General features: G+C 45.5%; 1 protein-coding gene across 1 annotated transcript in view; it reads right to left on the reverse strand.

The window, feature by feature from the left end:
* LOC137562065 (extracellular calcium-sensing receptor-like) overlaps window positions 1-17,119 on the reverse strand; it is a 56,966-nt gene extending 39,847 nt beyond the window's left edge. Inside the window, exons 1-2 of the mRNA XM_068273405.1 lie at window positions 17,043-17,119; window positions 14,109-14,330 (exon numbers count right to left, since the gene is read on the reverse strand). Coding sequence (XP_068129506.1) covers window positions 14,109-14,330; window positions 17,043-17,119 — 299 coding nt within the window. The remainder of the gene's footprint in view (window positions 1-14,108; window positions 14,331-17,042) is intronic.
* Window positions 17,120-17,531: the final 412 nt, after the last annotated feature.

Consider the following 17,531-nt stretch of genomic DNA (forward strand, 5'->3'; position numbering starts at 1 on the left):
GCAGCCATTTACACACCGATCTGTACACACGCGCATACACATACAAGCAGCCATTTACACACAGATCCATACACACGCGCACACACATACAAGCAGCCGTTTACACGCAGATCCATACACACGCACACACACACATACAAGCAGCCATTTACACACAGATCCGTATACACGCTCACAAACATACAACCAGCCATTTACACACAGATCCGTACACACCCACACACACATACAAGCAGCCATTTACAAGCAGATCCGTATACATGCACACACACACATACAAGCAGCCATTTACACATAGATCCGTACACACGCAAACACAAATACAAGCAGCCATTTACACACAGATCCATAGACACGCACACACACATACAGTAAATATCGGCAGCCATTTACACACAGATCCGTACACACGCAAACACACATACAAGCAGCAATTTACACACACATACAAGCAGCCATTTACACACAGATCCGTAGACACGCACACACACATACAAGCAGCCATTTACACGCAGATCCATATACACGCACACACATACAAGCAGCCATTTATACACAGATCCGTACACGCACACACACATACAAGCAGCCATTTACTTGCAGATCCATAGACACGCACACACACATACAAGCAGCCATTTACACACAGATACGTACACATGCACACGCACATACAAGCAGCCATTGACACACAGATCCATAGACACGCACACACACATACAGTAAATATCGGCAGCCATTTACACACAGATCCGTACACACGCAAACACACATACAAGCAGCAATTTACACACACATACAAACAGCCATTTACACACAGATCTGTAGACACGCACAAGCACACACACATACAAGCAGTCATTTACAAGCAGATCCATATACACGCACCCAAATACAAGCAGCCATTTATACACAGATCCGTACACACGCACACACACATACAAGCAGCCATTTACTTGCAGATACATAGACACGCACACACACACATACAAGCAGCCATGTACACACACATCCGTACATATGCACACGCACATACAAGCAGCCATTTACACACAGATCCGTACACATGCACACACACATACAAGCAGCCATTTACACACAGATCTATAGACACGCAAACACACATACAAGCAGCCATTTACACACAGATCCGTACACACGCGCACACATACAAGCAGCCATTTACACACAGATCCGCACACACGCACGCACACAAACATACAAGCAGCCATTTACACACAGATCCATACACATGCACACGCACATACAAGCAGCCATTTACACACAGATCCGTACACATGCAGACGCACATACAAGCAGCCATTTACACGCAGATCCGTACACACCCACACACACATACAAGCAGCCATTTACACACAGTTCCATAGAAACGCACACACACATACAGTAAATACCGGCAGCCATTAGCATACACATGCACACACACATACATACAGCACACAATGCATACATAAAAGAAGCACCTCCATCTCACTGCTGCACTCTGTCCCGCTGTCTCCCGTGCACGTGTTTCTGTGTGCCTCTCTCCTCTTCTCCCAGCGTCCCCATTTTCCCGAGGGAGGGGGTGAGCTGGACAGGCTCACATTCCTCTCATTTGTGTTATCAGCTCAGCAGTGCGCTGAGCTGAAGCTGTAATTCTGAGCAGGAGGAAAATGTAGATCAGGCTCCAGCCTGATCTAAAAGTACTTTAATTTTCAGAAGCAGCAGCTTGTTGCAACTCCCCCCCCCCTCCGCTGGTAAAAGTGGTGCGCCCCCTTCTCCCAATGCAAGTGGCCACTGCAGACAGGAAGACAGCGGGCAGCGCTCATCAGACAGAGGGCAGCACAGAGTACCCCTTAGGCTGACCAGGCGTCCTCTTTTGCCCCGACAGGTCCACTTTTTCAGACCTGTCCGGGCCGTCCTCCTGGCTTTTTGAAATGTCCGGTGAAGAGAGCCGAACACGAGCGAAGAAGAGAAGAGCCGTTTGAGTCAGGAGCCGAGCGGCAGACGAGCCGTTTGAGTCAGGACTCAGGAGCCTAACAGAGCTGAGCGGCAGAAGAGCCGCTTGAAGAGACAGCTGAGCCAGCCTGGAGTCTTCCTCTCTCTGTCCCTCTCCTCTTCCATCCAATCACCTACAGCCTTTTTGGAGTGGCATCTCTCTCCAACAAATGAGGAGAAAGACAGGAGAGCCAGCCCCGCCCCCAGAACGCACATCATCCGAGGCAGTGAAGGAGAAGTCTAGGAAGCGGCTATGCAGAGGGAACTAATGCTGCTAAACCTGAACACCATGTGGTGAGAGACTCCAGGGGCTGCTGGACACTGCCGCTGGCTCATCCTGTGTTCTCCCCCAGCCTTTCTCTGTCCAGCATGTCACACAGCACTGCAGCAGCCAGCTGAGCCAGCTAACATGTCTGGCTCAGCCTTACTCCGTCACTCAGAACAGCCGCTGCTCTCTGAGTAAAGAATGTGAGTGATAAAATGCTGGAATGGTCAGGGTCAGTCAGGGATGGAATGTGGCCATTTACTTTATTCTCCTTCTCTCTAACCAGCAGCCTAATCCATTAGCTTAGCGGCCAGAAGTAAACACGAGCTGCCAGTCCAGGAATGATCGCGGCTAAAGGGAGAAATAGAGCAGGAGTCAGAGGTGATTTTTTTTTGTCAGAGTACTGAACTTTTTTCACAGGGAGGGGGAAGCAGGCAAGCAGTGCACACAATGCTGCTTCTGTACAGGTTGTATTATTTGCTCAAGCAGGTAGTGACAGGTTGGCACTGCAGTATACTCACAAGCGTGGTGAGTTGTGCACTAATGGCGTAATAGAGATTCCTCCTTTCAGTGTCGGGACAAGGTCCTCCAGCACCCAAGGCTGAGACACCAAAGTGCGCCCCTCCATCCCTCCCACCCCAACCGTCATACACTGATTTCTATTAGACTAAAAGACGCCCCAGGGCCCCCAATCCTCCCAACACCTTAATCTCTAGTTATCTGGCTTGCAGTCACTGCCATGTATCCCCTTTTCTTATTTCTCTCTGCTTTATACACAATAGGGGAATGGTACCTGAGTGAGTTTTGCGCCCCCTCCTACACTGCACCCTGAGGCTGGAGCCTCTCTTGCCTCTGCCTCGACCCGGCCCTGCCTCCTTTTCAGCTTCACAAGCATGCTCAAGTAACCAGCAGAATGCATAAAGTAGATAGAAGAGATGTAAAGCTGGCACTGCTGTAGATGCTGATTTATTGGTACGAAAGTATAAAATAAACAAGTGCAGTCTTGCAACAATCACAAAATGGTTTTGCTCATACCAGTAATGAGAGGAGGCAAAGTGATGGTGGTGGGTGCTGGCTACAGGATGCCTGAAGCTACATCCGTAGAAACGTAGCAGTGTGCAAAACAGCCGCCAGGCATCCTGTAGCCAGCACCCACCCACCATCAATTTGCCTCCTCTAGTGACTAATGACTAGTATGTGCAAAACCATTTTGTGATTGTTGCAAGACTGCACCTGTGAATTTTATACTTTTGTACTCATTGCATTGTGGGGAAATGTGCTGCCAATGTGCTGCCAATCTCATTGCATTGGTGGGGAAATGTGCTGCCAATCTCATTGCATTTGTGGGGAAATGTGCTGCCAATCTCATTGCATTTGTGGGGAAATGTGCTGCCAATCTCATAGCATTTGTGGGGAAATGTGCTGCCAATCTCATAGCATTTGTGGGGAAATGTGTTGCCAATCTCATTGCATTTGTGGGGAAATCTGCTGCCAATCTCATTGCATTTGTGGGGAGATCTGCAGCCAATCTCATTGCATTTGCGGGGAAATATGCAGCCAATCTGATTCCATTTGTGGGGAAATCTGTTGCCAATCTCATTGCATTTTGTGGGGAAATCTTCTGCAAATCTGATTGCATTTTGTGGTCGGCTAGCCCTCCACCATGTGGTCTGGGGGAAAAAAATGGCCCTCCATGCCCGCGAAGTTGGACAGCACGCTGCTAAGGTCTTGTATATTTGTCCCCACCCATGACCATGCCCACATGCTGTTGTGATCATCCTCTTTTTTGGAAATCAAAATATGGTCACCCTAGTACCCCTCCTTGCAGCTCAGTGGACGGGGATCTGTCTGTGCCCTTTCTTCAGGCTGAATTTTGTCCTGCTGTGGCTGCCTGCAAGTTCGGGGGTCGGGGAGGGGGGCTTTCGTAGGGGCTGTTTACATGTCTGCTGGGGCTTCAGCCCCAGTAAGCCCCAGTGTAGCGACGCCACTGTTGGTAATTTTTATCATGTCTCTCCAAAGGTTTGCAATTATAAAGCCACAATAACAATACATCCTTACTTTGGAGATTGGAGAAGAGGGGGCTCCCAGGTGGTATAGGCTTGAATTTAATGTATAAAAAAGATAAATATTACCTCTAAAAAAGGCAAAGCCTGTATGAGGTTGTAACATTAGGTTTCATACACTAGTAGGAAAACGCATTTCTCGGAACACAGTCTGCTTCTTCAGATCAATGATAATGGTGTATGTAAATAAACAATATAGGGGCTCCTTAACATATAGAAAACAGTCCAATAACATTAAAAAGATGTGCAAAGCCATATTAATAAATGTAAGAATCTCAATAGAAAGGGACTTATGGTAGGTCTTAGAGACCATGTTAAAGTTAATCTTAGCACACTGGTGTAACTACTGCCCCTGCAGCCCCTGCAAGCGCCGTAGGGCCCGGGGGACTCAGGGGCCCAGCGCCCACCTGTGTACATGGATTAACAGCAGGTGGGCTCGGCAATCTATACATTTGAATTTTAATCACTTGCCTGCGCACAGGAAGGATAGTGACACGCAGGACGCACAGTGACACGCAGAGGCGGAGCAGCATGCTTGGTGCTGCTGCCTCCCATCAGACTTGACAGTTCTGTTTACTGCTCCACCCCCTCACGCACGTTTTGGACCCAGGAGAAGAGAGAGAGGATGCAGGCACTGCCGTTGTGATAGCCTGTCCGAGCTGCTAAGACATGAAGGAGACAGAGAGAGAATGGGCTGTCTGAAACATGTGGACAGACTCCTGCTGTGCAAGTATATTGTTTGTTTATATATGCTGTCACTGTGTCTTTCACATTGCTGATTGCAGTTGGGGATGGGAGCAGTTGTGAGGCAGGGGTATTTGGCTGTTTGCAAGAGACTGAGTTGGGACAGGTGACGGAGGGTAAAGAAAGGTAGCAGGGAGATGCTGTATGTAAGTATGGTGTCAGGGGTCAGAGCTGGGACAGGCATTGGAGTGGAGGGTTGGAGTTCTGAATTTCCCAGAGCTTCTTGCCCCTTCAGTCTATCGTTTATTTTGCTGTAGTTTCAATTTCCTCCAGGATGCTGCTGTCCACTCCATAAGATCTGGCAACTGTGCGTCTCCTTATGCTGGATACACACCATGAGACACCATGAGTTTCCGCGTCGAATGCGTCCGTTGATACGCGTCGATTCGATTATTTCCGAGCATTTCCGAATGAATTTCGATGATTTTTAGGTCGATTGCCATGTAAAGTATGGCAGATCGAACTAACGATCCATCGAAGCTTGAATCGGACATGGCGGAAATAATCGAATCGACGCGTATCGACGGCCGCATCGAACGCGGAAACGCATGGTGTGTATCCAGCATAATTCTCATTCCTGTGGCCTGGAGCATTCTGCACATGCACAGTCTTTGTGAACTGTGCAAGAGCGGAACAATCTCATCTGTGAGAGCATAATCAAGAAGGCCCATATACGGGCCCAACATGCGCAGTAGCCATGACCCAAATCTAGTTGGGGATCATTCGGAGGGGACAGTGGTTCTCTGGAGGGGATTGGAACTACAGCAAGGGACCTGATAGACTGTGGGGAGTCTGGAAGAAGCCCCAGGTAAGGACAAGAGCTTGTTGGATATGATACTTGGCTATGTTCCTCTTCGTATATGAGTGTGGCCATACTGCACCTGTGTGAGTTGGGCCATGCCTGTGCATACAGCCAAAGCCATTTATCTTAATGTTCAGGCACGTCTGTACTCGTGCAGGGGTAGTACGGCTGCATTCGTGCATTAGAGCAGGGCAGTGTGAAATTCATCTCAGGCAGCGATGGTGGTCTGGAGGAGGACACAGAAAGCCTCCCGAGTATCCAGAGGTTTTCTTCTTAGGTAAGTATCTGTTTCTTAGGGCCCAATCTGCTTTGGGTTTGATTTAAACATTTAGTTAAAGAGTAACTGTCAGGCTGCAGAAGCTAATTTAAACCTCTATTCTCCTGTGTTAAACAGTTTAGAAGGAAGCCAAAAAGGCATTAGTGAAGATAAAAATCTCTCTTACCTTTGATGGGTGCTTATCAGAAAAGCTGTTAGACCCAAGCAGGACGCAAGCCGCATACTATACTGCAAAGCATTCTGGGGCCCTCCCCTCGGCTGCTAATGAGAGGTTACAGCAGCTTGTAATCAGTCCAGCGCGTAGCACTGATAAATCTCCGGGCAGAGTACACTGCAGGAGTCAGCTATTGTTCCTAGCCACATGGCTAATTAATATTCACTGCACACTGTGTTATTCAGTACAAGCTTTTCTGTGATCAGGAAGCAGGCAGGACATGACGACACATTTGACAGAAAAACATGGAACCTGCCATGAGCTGTCAGGAGCATCAATCTCTGCATATACTATATAAAAATTCTGTGAAGTACAAACGTGGACAGTGAAATGCATATGTAATGTAAGTACAGCCAATCTTTAGCTACTGATATATGTGTTTATTTTCTCTGAGACCTTATACCTAACAGCTCCTCTTTAAAACTTAGGCTTGTTTCATGAGGTGTGTGTGTGTGTGTGTGTGTGTGTGTGTGTGTGTGTGTGTGTGTGTGTGTGTGTGTGTGTGTGTGCGCATGCGTGCGTGCGTGCGTGCGTGTTTTCCAGGTTGTTGTTGATATTCTGACGAAACAGAAGAGACCTGTGGGGGGGAGGAGCAGGAGTCGGAAGGGGACATCCAAGGTTTTGCATGGGGGCCCAGTGATTTCTAGTTATGCCTGTGTCTTAAAAAGGAACTGTAAGGTCCTTAACTGCTCACCACCAATGTATAGAGTACATCCATTTGTAGGGAAAAAATGGCTTTTATTTCCACTTGAATCCAAATAATTTAGCCTTAAAGGCCAAAGCCACGCCCACCTGGAGTCTGCATATTATTAATTAGCTTTTAGCAGGACTTAATCGTCATGGATAAGAGACACATTCTGGCTGCAGAGAGAAGAATGAGTCATGCCAGTATCAGCTTTCACACAACAGGAGGCTAATTTGAATCATGAGTAACCACCATGGTTATTTGTGATTCATCAGTGATGAGCAAGCCTACCCAGCAGCACCCAGGCACATCCCCTCCCCTCACAGAAGGAGGTTAAAGGACAAGAGAGAGGTATATGGAGGCTGCCATGTTTATTTCCTTTTAAGCAAGACTGGTTGCCTGGCAGCCCTGCTGACCCCCTGCCTCTAATACTTTTAGCGATAGACACTGAACAAGCATCACACACACGCACACACACACAGGCAGTCAAGTACCATGCAGGGTGCAATACACATATATGGGGTTACAAAGGTCCTTTAACCAGTGGCGTAGCTAAGGAGCTGTGGGCCCCGATGCAAGTTTTACAATGGGGCACCCCAAACACTCTATACATAACAATTGATATGATGCACCAAAACCTGCCAATGGCAACTACAGTGTCAGAGGTGCAAGAAGGGGATGGGGAGCACTTTGCTAATGATTACCACAATTCAAAGTATCTATAGAAGTGATTATTATGAGCACAGGACCGATAGAGCGCTAATACTGTAGCTAAGGGAGGGCCCTTCGGGACCCCTCTGGCCCAAGGGCCCCAATGCGGTTGCACCCTCTGCAACCCCTACTGCTATGCCCCTGCCTTTAACCCAGTGTTGCTTGCGAATTTTCGCCAAAGTCATTTTCGCATCGAAAATCCCATTTTCGATTTCGCCGCATTTTCGCGAAAATAATGACTATTTTTGCTTTAAAAGGCGAAATTTCGCCTGAATATTTTGGCATTAATTTTCGCCTAAAGTCAGTTTTTTTCGCGTTAAATATCTAAGCCCCCTTACTAGCTAGAATCACCAAATTTTCAGGGTATATTAAGGAGATATGTGGGTACAAGAGGAAAAACAAATTGCAAAAAGACCTTATAATTTTTGAGAAAATCGATTTTAAAGTTTCAAAGGAAAAAAGTTTACATTTAAATGTAGTAAATGACAGTTACTGTAGCAAACCTAGCGGTAGTGTAAATTTAGTAATATCAAAAGAAAGGGCCAAGTGCAAAGGGCCAAGTGCAAGTGCCATGGGCCAAGTGCAAACGTGCAAAGGGCCAAGGGCCAGCGCAAAAGGGCCAAGTGCCAGCGCAAAGGGCCAAGTGCCAGCTGCCAGCGCAAAGGGTCAAGTGCCAAGTGCCAGCACAAAGGGCCAAGTGCAAGCGCAAAGGGCCAAGTGCCAAGAGCAAGCGCAAAGGGCCAAGTGCCAAGTGCAACCGCAAAAGGCCAAGGGCCAAGTGCCAGCACAAAGGGCCAAGTGCAAGCGCAAAGGGCCAAGGGCCAAGTGCAAGCACAAAGGGCCAAGTGCCAAGTGCAAGCACAAAGGGCCAAGTACCAAGCACAAGCACAAAGGGCCAAGTGCAAGCGCCAAGGTCAAAGGGCCAAGTGCAAAGGGCTAAGTGCAAAGGGCCATGCAAAGTGCAAAGGGCTATAACTATAAAGTGCAAGACCTTATAGTTTTTGAGAAAATTGATTTAAAGTTTCAAAGGAAAAAAGTTTACATTTAAATGCAGTAAATGACAGTTACTGTAGCAAACCTAGCGGTAGTGTAAATTTAGTAATATCAAAAGAAAGGGCCAAGTGCAAAGGGCCAAGTGCAAGTGCCATGGGCCAAGTGCCAAGTGCAAACTGCCAGCGCAAAGGGCCAAGTGCCAGCGCAAAGGGCCAAGTGCCAGCGCAAAGGCCAAGTGCCAGCGCAAAGGGCCAAGTGCCAGCGCAAAGGGCCAAGTGCCAGCTGCAAAGGGCCATGCAAAGTGCAAAATGCCAAGTGCAAGCGCAAAGGGCCAAGTGCAAAGGGCCAAGTGCAAGCACAAAGGGCTAAGTGCAAAGGGCCATGCAAAGTGCAAAGGGCCATGCAAAGTGCAAAGGGCCATGCAAAGTGCCAAGTGCAAAGTGCACTTTGCATTTAACACTTTGCATTTGACACTTTGCATTTGACACTTTGCACTTGGCACTTTGCATTTGACACTTTGCACTTGGCACTTTGCATTTGACACTTTGCATTTGACACTTTGCACTTGGCACTTTGCATTTGACACTTTGCACTTTGCACTTTGCATTTGACATTTTGCACTTGGCACTTTGCATTTGACACTTTGCATTTGACATTTTGCACTTGGCACTTTGCATTTGACACTTTGCATTTGACACTTTGCACTTGGCACTTTGCACTTTGCATTTGACACTTTGCACTTTGCACTTGGCCCTTTCATTTGATATTAGTAAATTTACACTACCGCTAGGCTTGCTACAGTAACTGTCATTTACTGCATTTAAATGTAAACTTTTTTCCTTTGAAACTTTAAAATCGATTTTCTCAAAAACTATAAGGTCTTTTTGCAAATTGTTTTTCCTCTTGTACCCACATATCTCCTTAATATACCCTGAAAATTTGGTGATTCTAGCTTGTAAGGGGGCTTAGATATTTAACGCGAAAAAAACAGACTTTAGGCGAAAATTAATGCGAAAATATTTGGCGAATTTTCGCCTTCCGAAACAAAAATAGTCATTATTTTCGCGAAAATTCGTCGAAAAGAATATTTGCATTTTCGCTCATTACTGCTTTAACCTACCTAGCATTCAATTTTGCAGGATTTCTGTGTAAACAGCAGTTAAACTTACCAAAATGCGACAAGCAAGGGTCTAGTAAACATGTTGAGTATAAGTTGCAACCACAAAATCATGTAAGAGAGATTAAATTTAAATTTGTAAATGTGATAATCACAAACAGAAACTTGCAAGCAAAAACGCAAACGTTTGATCCTTATTTTTCCAGTCGTCTGAGCCAACCATGGGAGAAACAGTACTCCTGTGCTGTAGAGGAAAAAATGACGATTGCAGGGAAGCTCCACTGAAAGCCGTCAAATGTTTTTCTGCACGCTTTCAAAAAATCATTTACACGAGACAAGGGGGGCCGGTTCAGAGACTAGTTTGAACCAGCCCTAAAGGTCATACCTATGCTGATTTGAATCCAGCCGTGGTGGATGATGACGACCGTCATGACCTGGAATCGGGTGTCAGAACAGTGTGTGTACAACAGCCATACGTTGATCGCTGAAGATCAGGCATATTGAATCTTTACCAATGTCTAAGCAGCATCACATAATGGCATTAGGGATCGGTACCGGGTCCCTTCAGTGACAGAGATCCAGAAGACATCTGAAGGTGAGCATGAAACTTCAGTGATCCCTGCCAGGTGACAGGGCCAGGGCAGTTTCTAGGCTAAATTGCACCCAGGACGAGGATGTAAAATTGCGCCCCCCCACCCCTGGGGACTCGCGACCCCTTACTCTTTAGGGACAGTCACACAGCCACAGGTCACAAGTAGATCTGCCTACTTACTAGTGACCAGCCGCTCATCCAGGAGGAAGCAGGGACCAGGAAAACACACAGACAAAGAAAGCCCGGAAAGCCGACTCCTTCATGGGCGTCGCGCACTAACAGCCTGCATAACTGCTACAGGACATTTGGTGTCATCACACGGTGGTGACATGATTATTACGACTTGACATCTGGCACAGGCAGCCCAGGAGGAGTCAAGGAAGGTGATCACGCTGGTAATCTTCTTTCTTCCTCCATTTGGCTGAACCGCATGTCACCTCCCCAGCTCCCTAGCAGTTATGTCCTTCTGCCTACGCCCACCATTTTCTACTTGCCAGTGAGCGCCCCGGGCGGTAACCCCTCCCACACTGCCCAAGAAACAGCCCTGGACAGGACACTAACAGTGCTGTACGCATGCTCCAACAGACCTCGTGTCTGTTGCTATATGGGGGAAAAGGGAGGGCTGAGGGGGCTATCACAAGTGCCTGAAATGGGGCGGCTTCCGGCAGCCACAAAAAGTGATGCTGTCATTCTGGTGCAATGGCACCGCTATAGATCTGACGTGCCACTTCTTTAGAGCCCTTTTCCACTGGCTGCGATCCTCTTCAAAAAAAATCACAGCCGCTTTACAGTTTTGCGAATGCACCATGATTTACATGAAAATCCTGGACACATTTCCCATCAGTGTGTGCAGATTTTTCATGCAACACAATTGGAAGCTTGCACGGTTCCCGTTGCAATCGCACTCCATTACCAATTTCTATATGGCACAGTCGTGGTGAGTGGGAAAAAACAAAAACGTGTTTATATTAGATTCAATACCAACACTTGTATTGAATCTATGACTAAAAAAATAAATAAAAAAAATGTGGTGATCACATTTTGTGATGCTCACGATGATCACTAGTGAAAAGGAGACACACATAAGTGTCGGATGACCCGGGAATGTTATTGCTGGAATGATAAAGTTTTATTCATCTTTTATAAGGTATTTGGTTCGCGGGGCATATGACAGAGTTTGATTTGGTAGACTGCTTCAGAAGGACATGATAGGGTTACATATGTTTCTGTGTGGTGCTGGCTCTTTTTTCTTTCTCTTCACAGGTTATCACATCAGAAGATTACAGTTCTCAAGTAAAAGATTGGCCTCCATTCATCATTGTCTTTGCGAATTGCGATAACTTTTTTCAGTTTGTTAAATTACCGAATTCGAAGTTTATCGATTTCTAGTTGTATTCATCAAGGTTTTTCCGCATTTGGTGTGAATTCGATAAAATATTGATAACAATGCGGTAACCATTTGTTAACGTGTCGATATTTCCATTTAACAGCGGTAATTTAACAGAAGGCCATAAGATTCCCATGGAATTGTGGGTAAAAGGCAGTCCTTTGAACACCACATAGCAACATTCGGAATAGGGCTTAACACCTGGACCAGGATTCTGGAAGTGGCTTGGGACAATCCCACAATTTCGCCAGCTACGGCTTGATAGGAGCCTTTTCTAAAAAAAAATGTACTGCAGCTAGCAAATTAGTTAACCCTGGAACTGCCTGTGTTCTCTTACAAGATGATTCAAAAAATGTACTGCAGCTAGCAAATTAGTTATCCCTGGAACTGCCTGTGTTCTCTTACAAGATGATTCAAGAGAAATGCTTATGTCCTGGTATAGCAAATAAACCTGTTCTCTTGCAAATTGATGTAGTTCTAGACCTTATTCTTGCCCTTCTGCGCCTTTGAATCACTCTCAGCTGATACATAACCACTTCAAATGGCTCCATCTTCTCTGTAAGCAATCTGGTCTGACAGGGATAACGACAGAGCAGTGAAGGAGATAACTAATCCTACATTTAACACTAAACCACGCCCACTTTCATTTTCATGAATTGCACTTTCTTCCGTTTTATCGTATCATTACCGAATAATTACCGAATGCTTGCTAACAGCTGTAGATAACTTTGATGAATCCTGAAATCAACTTATCGAGTTCGGTATTTTACCGAGCTGTCGGTAATTGATTCAATAAGTCTTAATGAATCAAGGCAAATCTGCCTTTGAAGGTGTTTGGTTCAGGACAGGTCTGGGAGAGCTGACCTATGAGATGGAGGCAGAGACTTCTATATATATGACTGACAGCTCAATTTCATCTCAGTCTGAGAGAGGCACCAGGCTGCCCACCCTCCCTCCCCTTTCCTTGTCGCTGTTCCTTGTTTTGGGGGTGTCCTAGTATATGATGATAACCCCAAAGTGTTTAATGGACCTGAATTGGTTATTGTTTGCTTATGTGGTTACATTGTTGGTAATTGGTTGCTCGTGCTGTCCAACTGGGTGGCAAATGGTTTTATTGATTACAAATAAAGTTATTTGTTATTTATTTAATGTTTTTTTTTTAATCAGAACCCCAAAACAGTAAAGGGCCGTGGCTATTTTAAATGCCTATGATGTCAGTGTGTTTTATATGTAGATAAGTGCTCTAGAGGTTAAAGAGAACCAGCGAGGAAGCACCCTCATGTATTTTACCATATATTTAAATGAGAACATGACAGTAAACACCTACTCTGCTTTTTGTTGCATCTTTCACTGCTCATTCTTCTTGTTATCAGCCCTGATAAGAATCCCTGACTGAGCATTCAGTCTAGCTTTGCCCCGGAATGATTATAGCTGAGTCAGTCTTCTGTGATGTCTTTTCAAGCCCAAGCCTGCCCCCTCCTGGCTCTGCTTTACTGCTATGTATCCTCTTAGCAGTAAATCAGAGCCAGGAGGGGGCAGGCTAGGGTTTAAAAAGACATCATGGAACACTGACTCAGTTATAATCATTACAGGGCAAAGCTAGACTGGCCTAGAAGGCCGCAGTAGTAGTATAGGGGGTGCTATTGTGGCTGGGAACCCGAACAATCACTCGCGTTCCCATGCCTGTCAGCCAGTGACGGCGAAACCGGAAGTTGTCGCTGGCGGGTCCAGGAGCATTGGAGCGGAGCTGCGAGGGCACCGATCAGCTGCAGGGGGCTGAGGGAAGCCCCAGGTGAGTTAAACTCATTTTTTTTACTCACTTAAGTATCCCTTTAAGCCAGGAATCACACCATGGTCAAATTCTCCAACCCTATGTCAAAGACAACATCCTTAACCAGTGCACATTCCAGCTGACCCTGGTTAAGGGCAACACCTCAGACATTGATGACCAGGGTTTAAATCTCAGCTCTTCCTATTCAGTAACCTAGTACTTATCCAGTGAGGAATCTTTGGACAAGACTCCCTAACACTGCTAATGCCTGCTGAGCACACCCTAGTGTCTGCAGCTCTCAAGTACTTTGAGTCCTACAGGAGAAAAATGCTACACAAATGTTAGAATTATTATTATTATAAATCCACCACTGAACCCTGGAAAACCGGAGGCACTTTTCCATTCCAATTGTGATTTTTTTTTCACATATATTTATATGTACAAATTACAGAAAAACAAATGTTTTGTTGACCAATGACCATGCCTTACTTTCTACATGCAGCTCCTGTCGGTTTCTCCGTGTAGAGGAGTTTGGGATACACCTTTTCCATGTGGAGGGGTAATACTGCCCCAAATAGCACATCTCCACTCATTAAGATTCCAGAAAGCTCAGGTGTGCTTAGGGAACAGGACTGCCCATTAGAGTACAGCGCTGGGACAAGGTAGTGAAGAATGAGCTGCCACAAGGTCTTGTAGAAGAAAGTCACCAGCCTGGAACCAGAGTGACATGAGATAATTAATAGCCGTTATTCAATTTCTAAGATCGATAAATGACTTTTGTTTCATATGTTTCTTTAATCTGTTTGAGAAACATTCTGATAATTCTATTTACAAAGACAAGCAGAAAGTAAACCAGAGTAAAGACTGTACAGCTATCAAGAGCAGGTTTTTAGCTGTTAAAAAGGAGCTGTCAGCCATACTATCTCAGAAAAACAAAACAAAAATCAAAACAAAACACATAGATAAGTAGATAAATTACTTGCTCTACTTACGTAACATATGTATTGCACTGTCCACCTTTTAATGTAAGTGATTTTTCTACCGTAGAAAAAGAGAAAATCCTTCTTAGCATTTCTCATTTTAAGTGTGGCTATTTTGAAGCCAATCCTGATGTCATTTCCAGCCTTCACTATAGAAAGTGCATTGTCTCAGCATGAGAAATATTGGCCAATCAGAGAGGAACAGAGGTGTGGAAGGGTAAAACAGGAGTGAAAGAGGATTCAGCCAATCAGGCTGCATTAGTTAAGTCTGAGGGGAAGTAGAGAAGCAAAAAAGGACAACCCAGCATGTCCTGCAACTTCCTTTTTGCGTACCAAATAAGAGTCAGGTAAACTGGGGAATATCAACAAGAAAAGTAATAGTGATTTTAACTTTTGGATTGGCTGGTTAGCATCATTATAACTTGTTTACCAGATAAAAATAAAGAATTGATTTTTGATTGTATGCCTGACAGTTACACTTTAAATTGTTTCTTTATTCAGGTAACTCACAATTAAAGGACAACTGACAGTATGGAAACTAGACAGCTTTGACACTATGGAAACTAGAAAAATTTTGAACAACTACTGAGGCATGCATTGTTTAACCACCTAAAGACCGCCCCACGCCAATGGGCGTAGCCGCGGCGGCAGCCCCGGGACTGCCTAACGCCAATCAGCCTCAAGTCCTGGGGCCAGCTACTGCAGGAGATGCATCTCCTGCTTGAGGGGCGGAGCACCGCCCCACCCTCAGTCTCGGGAGACTGTTAGACGGCGAAACCGATGTCTTTTCAGTTAGTGACATGGCTGTCCCCTCCATAGACTGGGGAGTGATCGGCTGTCATAGGCTGAAGCCTATGACAGCTGATCATGCTGATTGGCTGGTGGGGGGAGGGAGGGATGGGAGACAGTGCAAATAAAAAAAAATAGGAATATTTATTAGTAAAATAATAACAAAAATATATATATATATATATATATATAAAAAACCTTCTGGGGAGGCGATCTGACCCCACCAACAGAGAGCTCTGTTGGTGGGGAGAAAGGGAGGGGGGGGGGGGTAAATCACTTGTGTGCTGAGTTGTGCGGCCCTGCAGCTTGGCCTTAAAGCTGCAGTGGCCTATTAAGCAAAAAATGGCCTGGGCTTTAGGGGGTTTAGTACTGTAGTCCTCAAGTGGTTAAACAAGCCCTTATCCCTATTAGAGGGTTCAAGCTGCTGTATGCCTGCATGTGTTTGCTTGAGGACAACTGAAGAGAGAGGTATATGGAGGCTGCCATGTTTATTTCCTTTTAAGCAATAGCAGTTGCCTGCCAGCCCTGCTGATCCTCTGCCTCTAATACTATTAGCCATAGCCCCTGAACAAGCATGCAGCAGATCAGGTGTTTCAGACTTTAAAGTCAGATCTGACAAGACTAGCTGCATGCTTGTTTCTGGTGTGATTCAGACACTACTGCAGGGAAATAGACCAGCAGGGCTGCCAGGCAACTGGTATTGATTAAAAGGAAATAAATATGGCAGCCTCCGTATACCTCTTACTTCAGTTCCCCTTTAAGTGTGGGAATTCTTGGCTGCCTGCTCAGACTTTGAGAGTCAATTTTTTGAGTATGCAAATGTAATATATCCGGTGCACAGGTCCTTAATGTATTAGTTCACCTAATTAAGGGGAAGGCTGGTCTCAACCACAATTCAATTAGCAAAATACAAAGTGACCGCCACTCAAGGAACTATAAAAATACAAAACTTTATTCTCAATATCAATTCTATTCACCAGCTATTTCCCTAAACCTCTTACCTCCCCCCCATAAAAAGCTGCATGGACTACAACAACAGGAGCGCTCCTGGACATACACCCCCATAAACAGCCACACCACATGCATGCAATCTAGATCGGCCGATCTTCCAAGATCAAATGTCATATGAGACCTATGGGGCTGCGTTCAAGTGTCCGCGTCTATTGGGCTCAATAACTGTTCGTTTGGTACCTTAATCTTGATAAGATCACAATAGAGCGTTATATATTACTTCATAGTCTATTACTTCCACTGCTTCAATGGTAATCTTCACCTTAGTAGTAAGCCAGCAGCTATAGGTTCAGCAACATAAGCTATTCAAGCCACCATGTAGCAGCCCAGTCACGCTGGCAAAAGATTCCTCTTCATATGGCCATCGCGTGGTAACAAGACTATACCTTTTTTATGTATGAGGATATATATGCTCACGGTTTCCGTCGCGGCGTCCCGCGACACCAGGTACCCGGTTTAAGTTGCCCAGGATGCGGACATCAAACTTCCAGCATGTGTATCGTGCAGGAGCGTCCCGTCAGCCATCAGCAGCTAGCCACGCCCACATACGCGTTACGCCCACATCACGTGAGCTTCTTCAGTGTGATGACGCTGTGGATGAAAGGCAATGGGTGTGCTCTCTCTCTTATGCAGGTATTCTAACCAGGCCTCGTTCTGGCTTCCGGAATCCGTATTCAACTCTGTACTTCCATCACCTCCTCCGTTATAACCAAGCCTCATTTCCGTTGTGTGTTGCAGCCAGGAAAATGCCCTATTTCTGCCCCTAAAACGTCTTGCCGCTCAGTAATATATTTTTCCAACACAGTATGACATTTTTATTACTTGTGGTCTCTTGCTGGACCAACAACCTATAAAGCTTCTTAGTCTCACATTATTACTATACATGCTAATTCTAAAAAGCAGGGAACTCTAAGCGCAGGTTCTTCGTTTTGATCTTAAAGGGGAAACACGCCTTTTTCTGCCACACAGCCATCCACATACAATCCCTTACTGCACTCAATTACTTTTTATATTCAGGCAAAAAATGGACAAGTTTTAGATCAGAATTTAGCCCATTTGGAATCTAGATAACTAGAGATTAAGGTGTTGGGGGTGAAATCCAGATAACTAGAGATTAAGGTGTTGGGGGCAT

This window comes from Hyperolius riggenbachi, chromosome 3 (genome assembly GCF_040937935.1).
Source record: "Hyperolius riggenbachi isolate aHypRig1 chromosome 3, aHypRig1.pri, whole genome shotgun sequence".
Classification (NCBI taxonomy): domain Eukaryota; kingdom Metazoa; phylum Chordata; class Amphibia; order Anura; family Hyperoliidae; genus Hyperolius; species Hyperolius riggenbachi.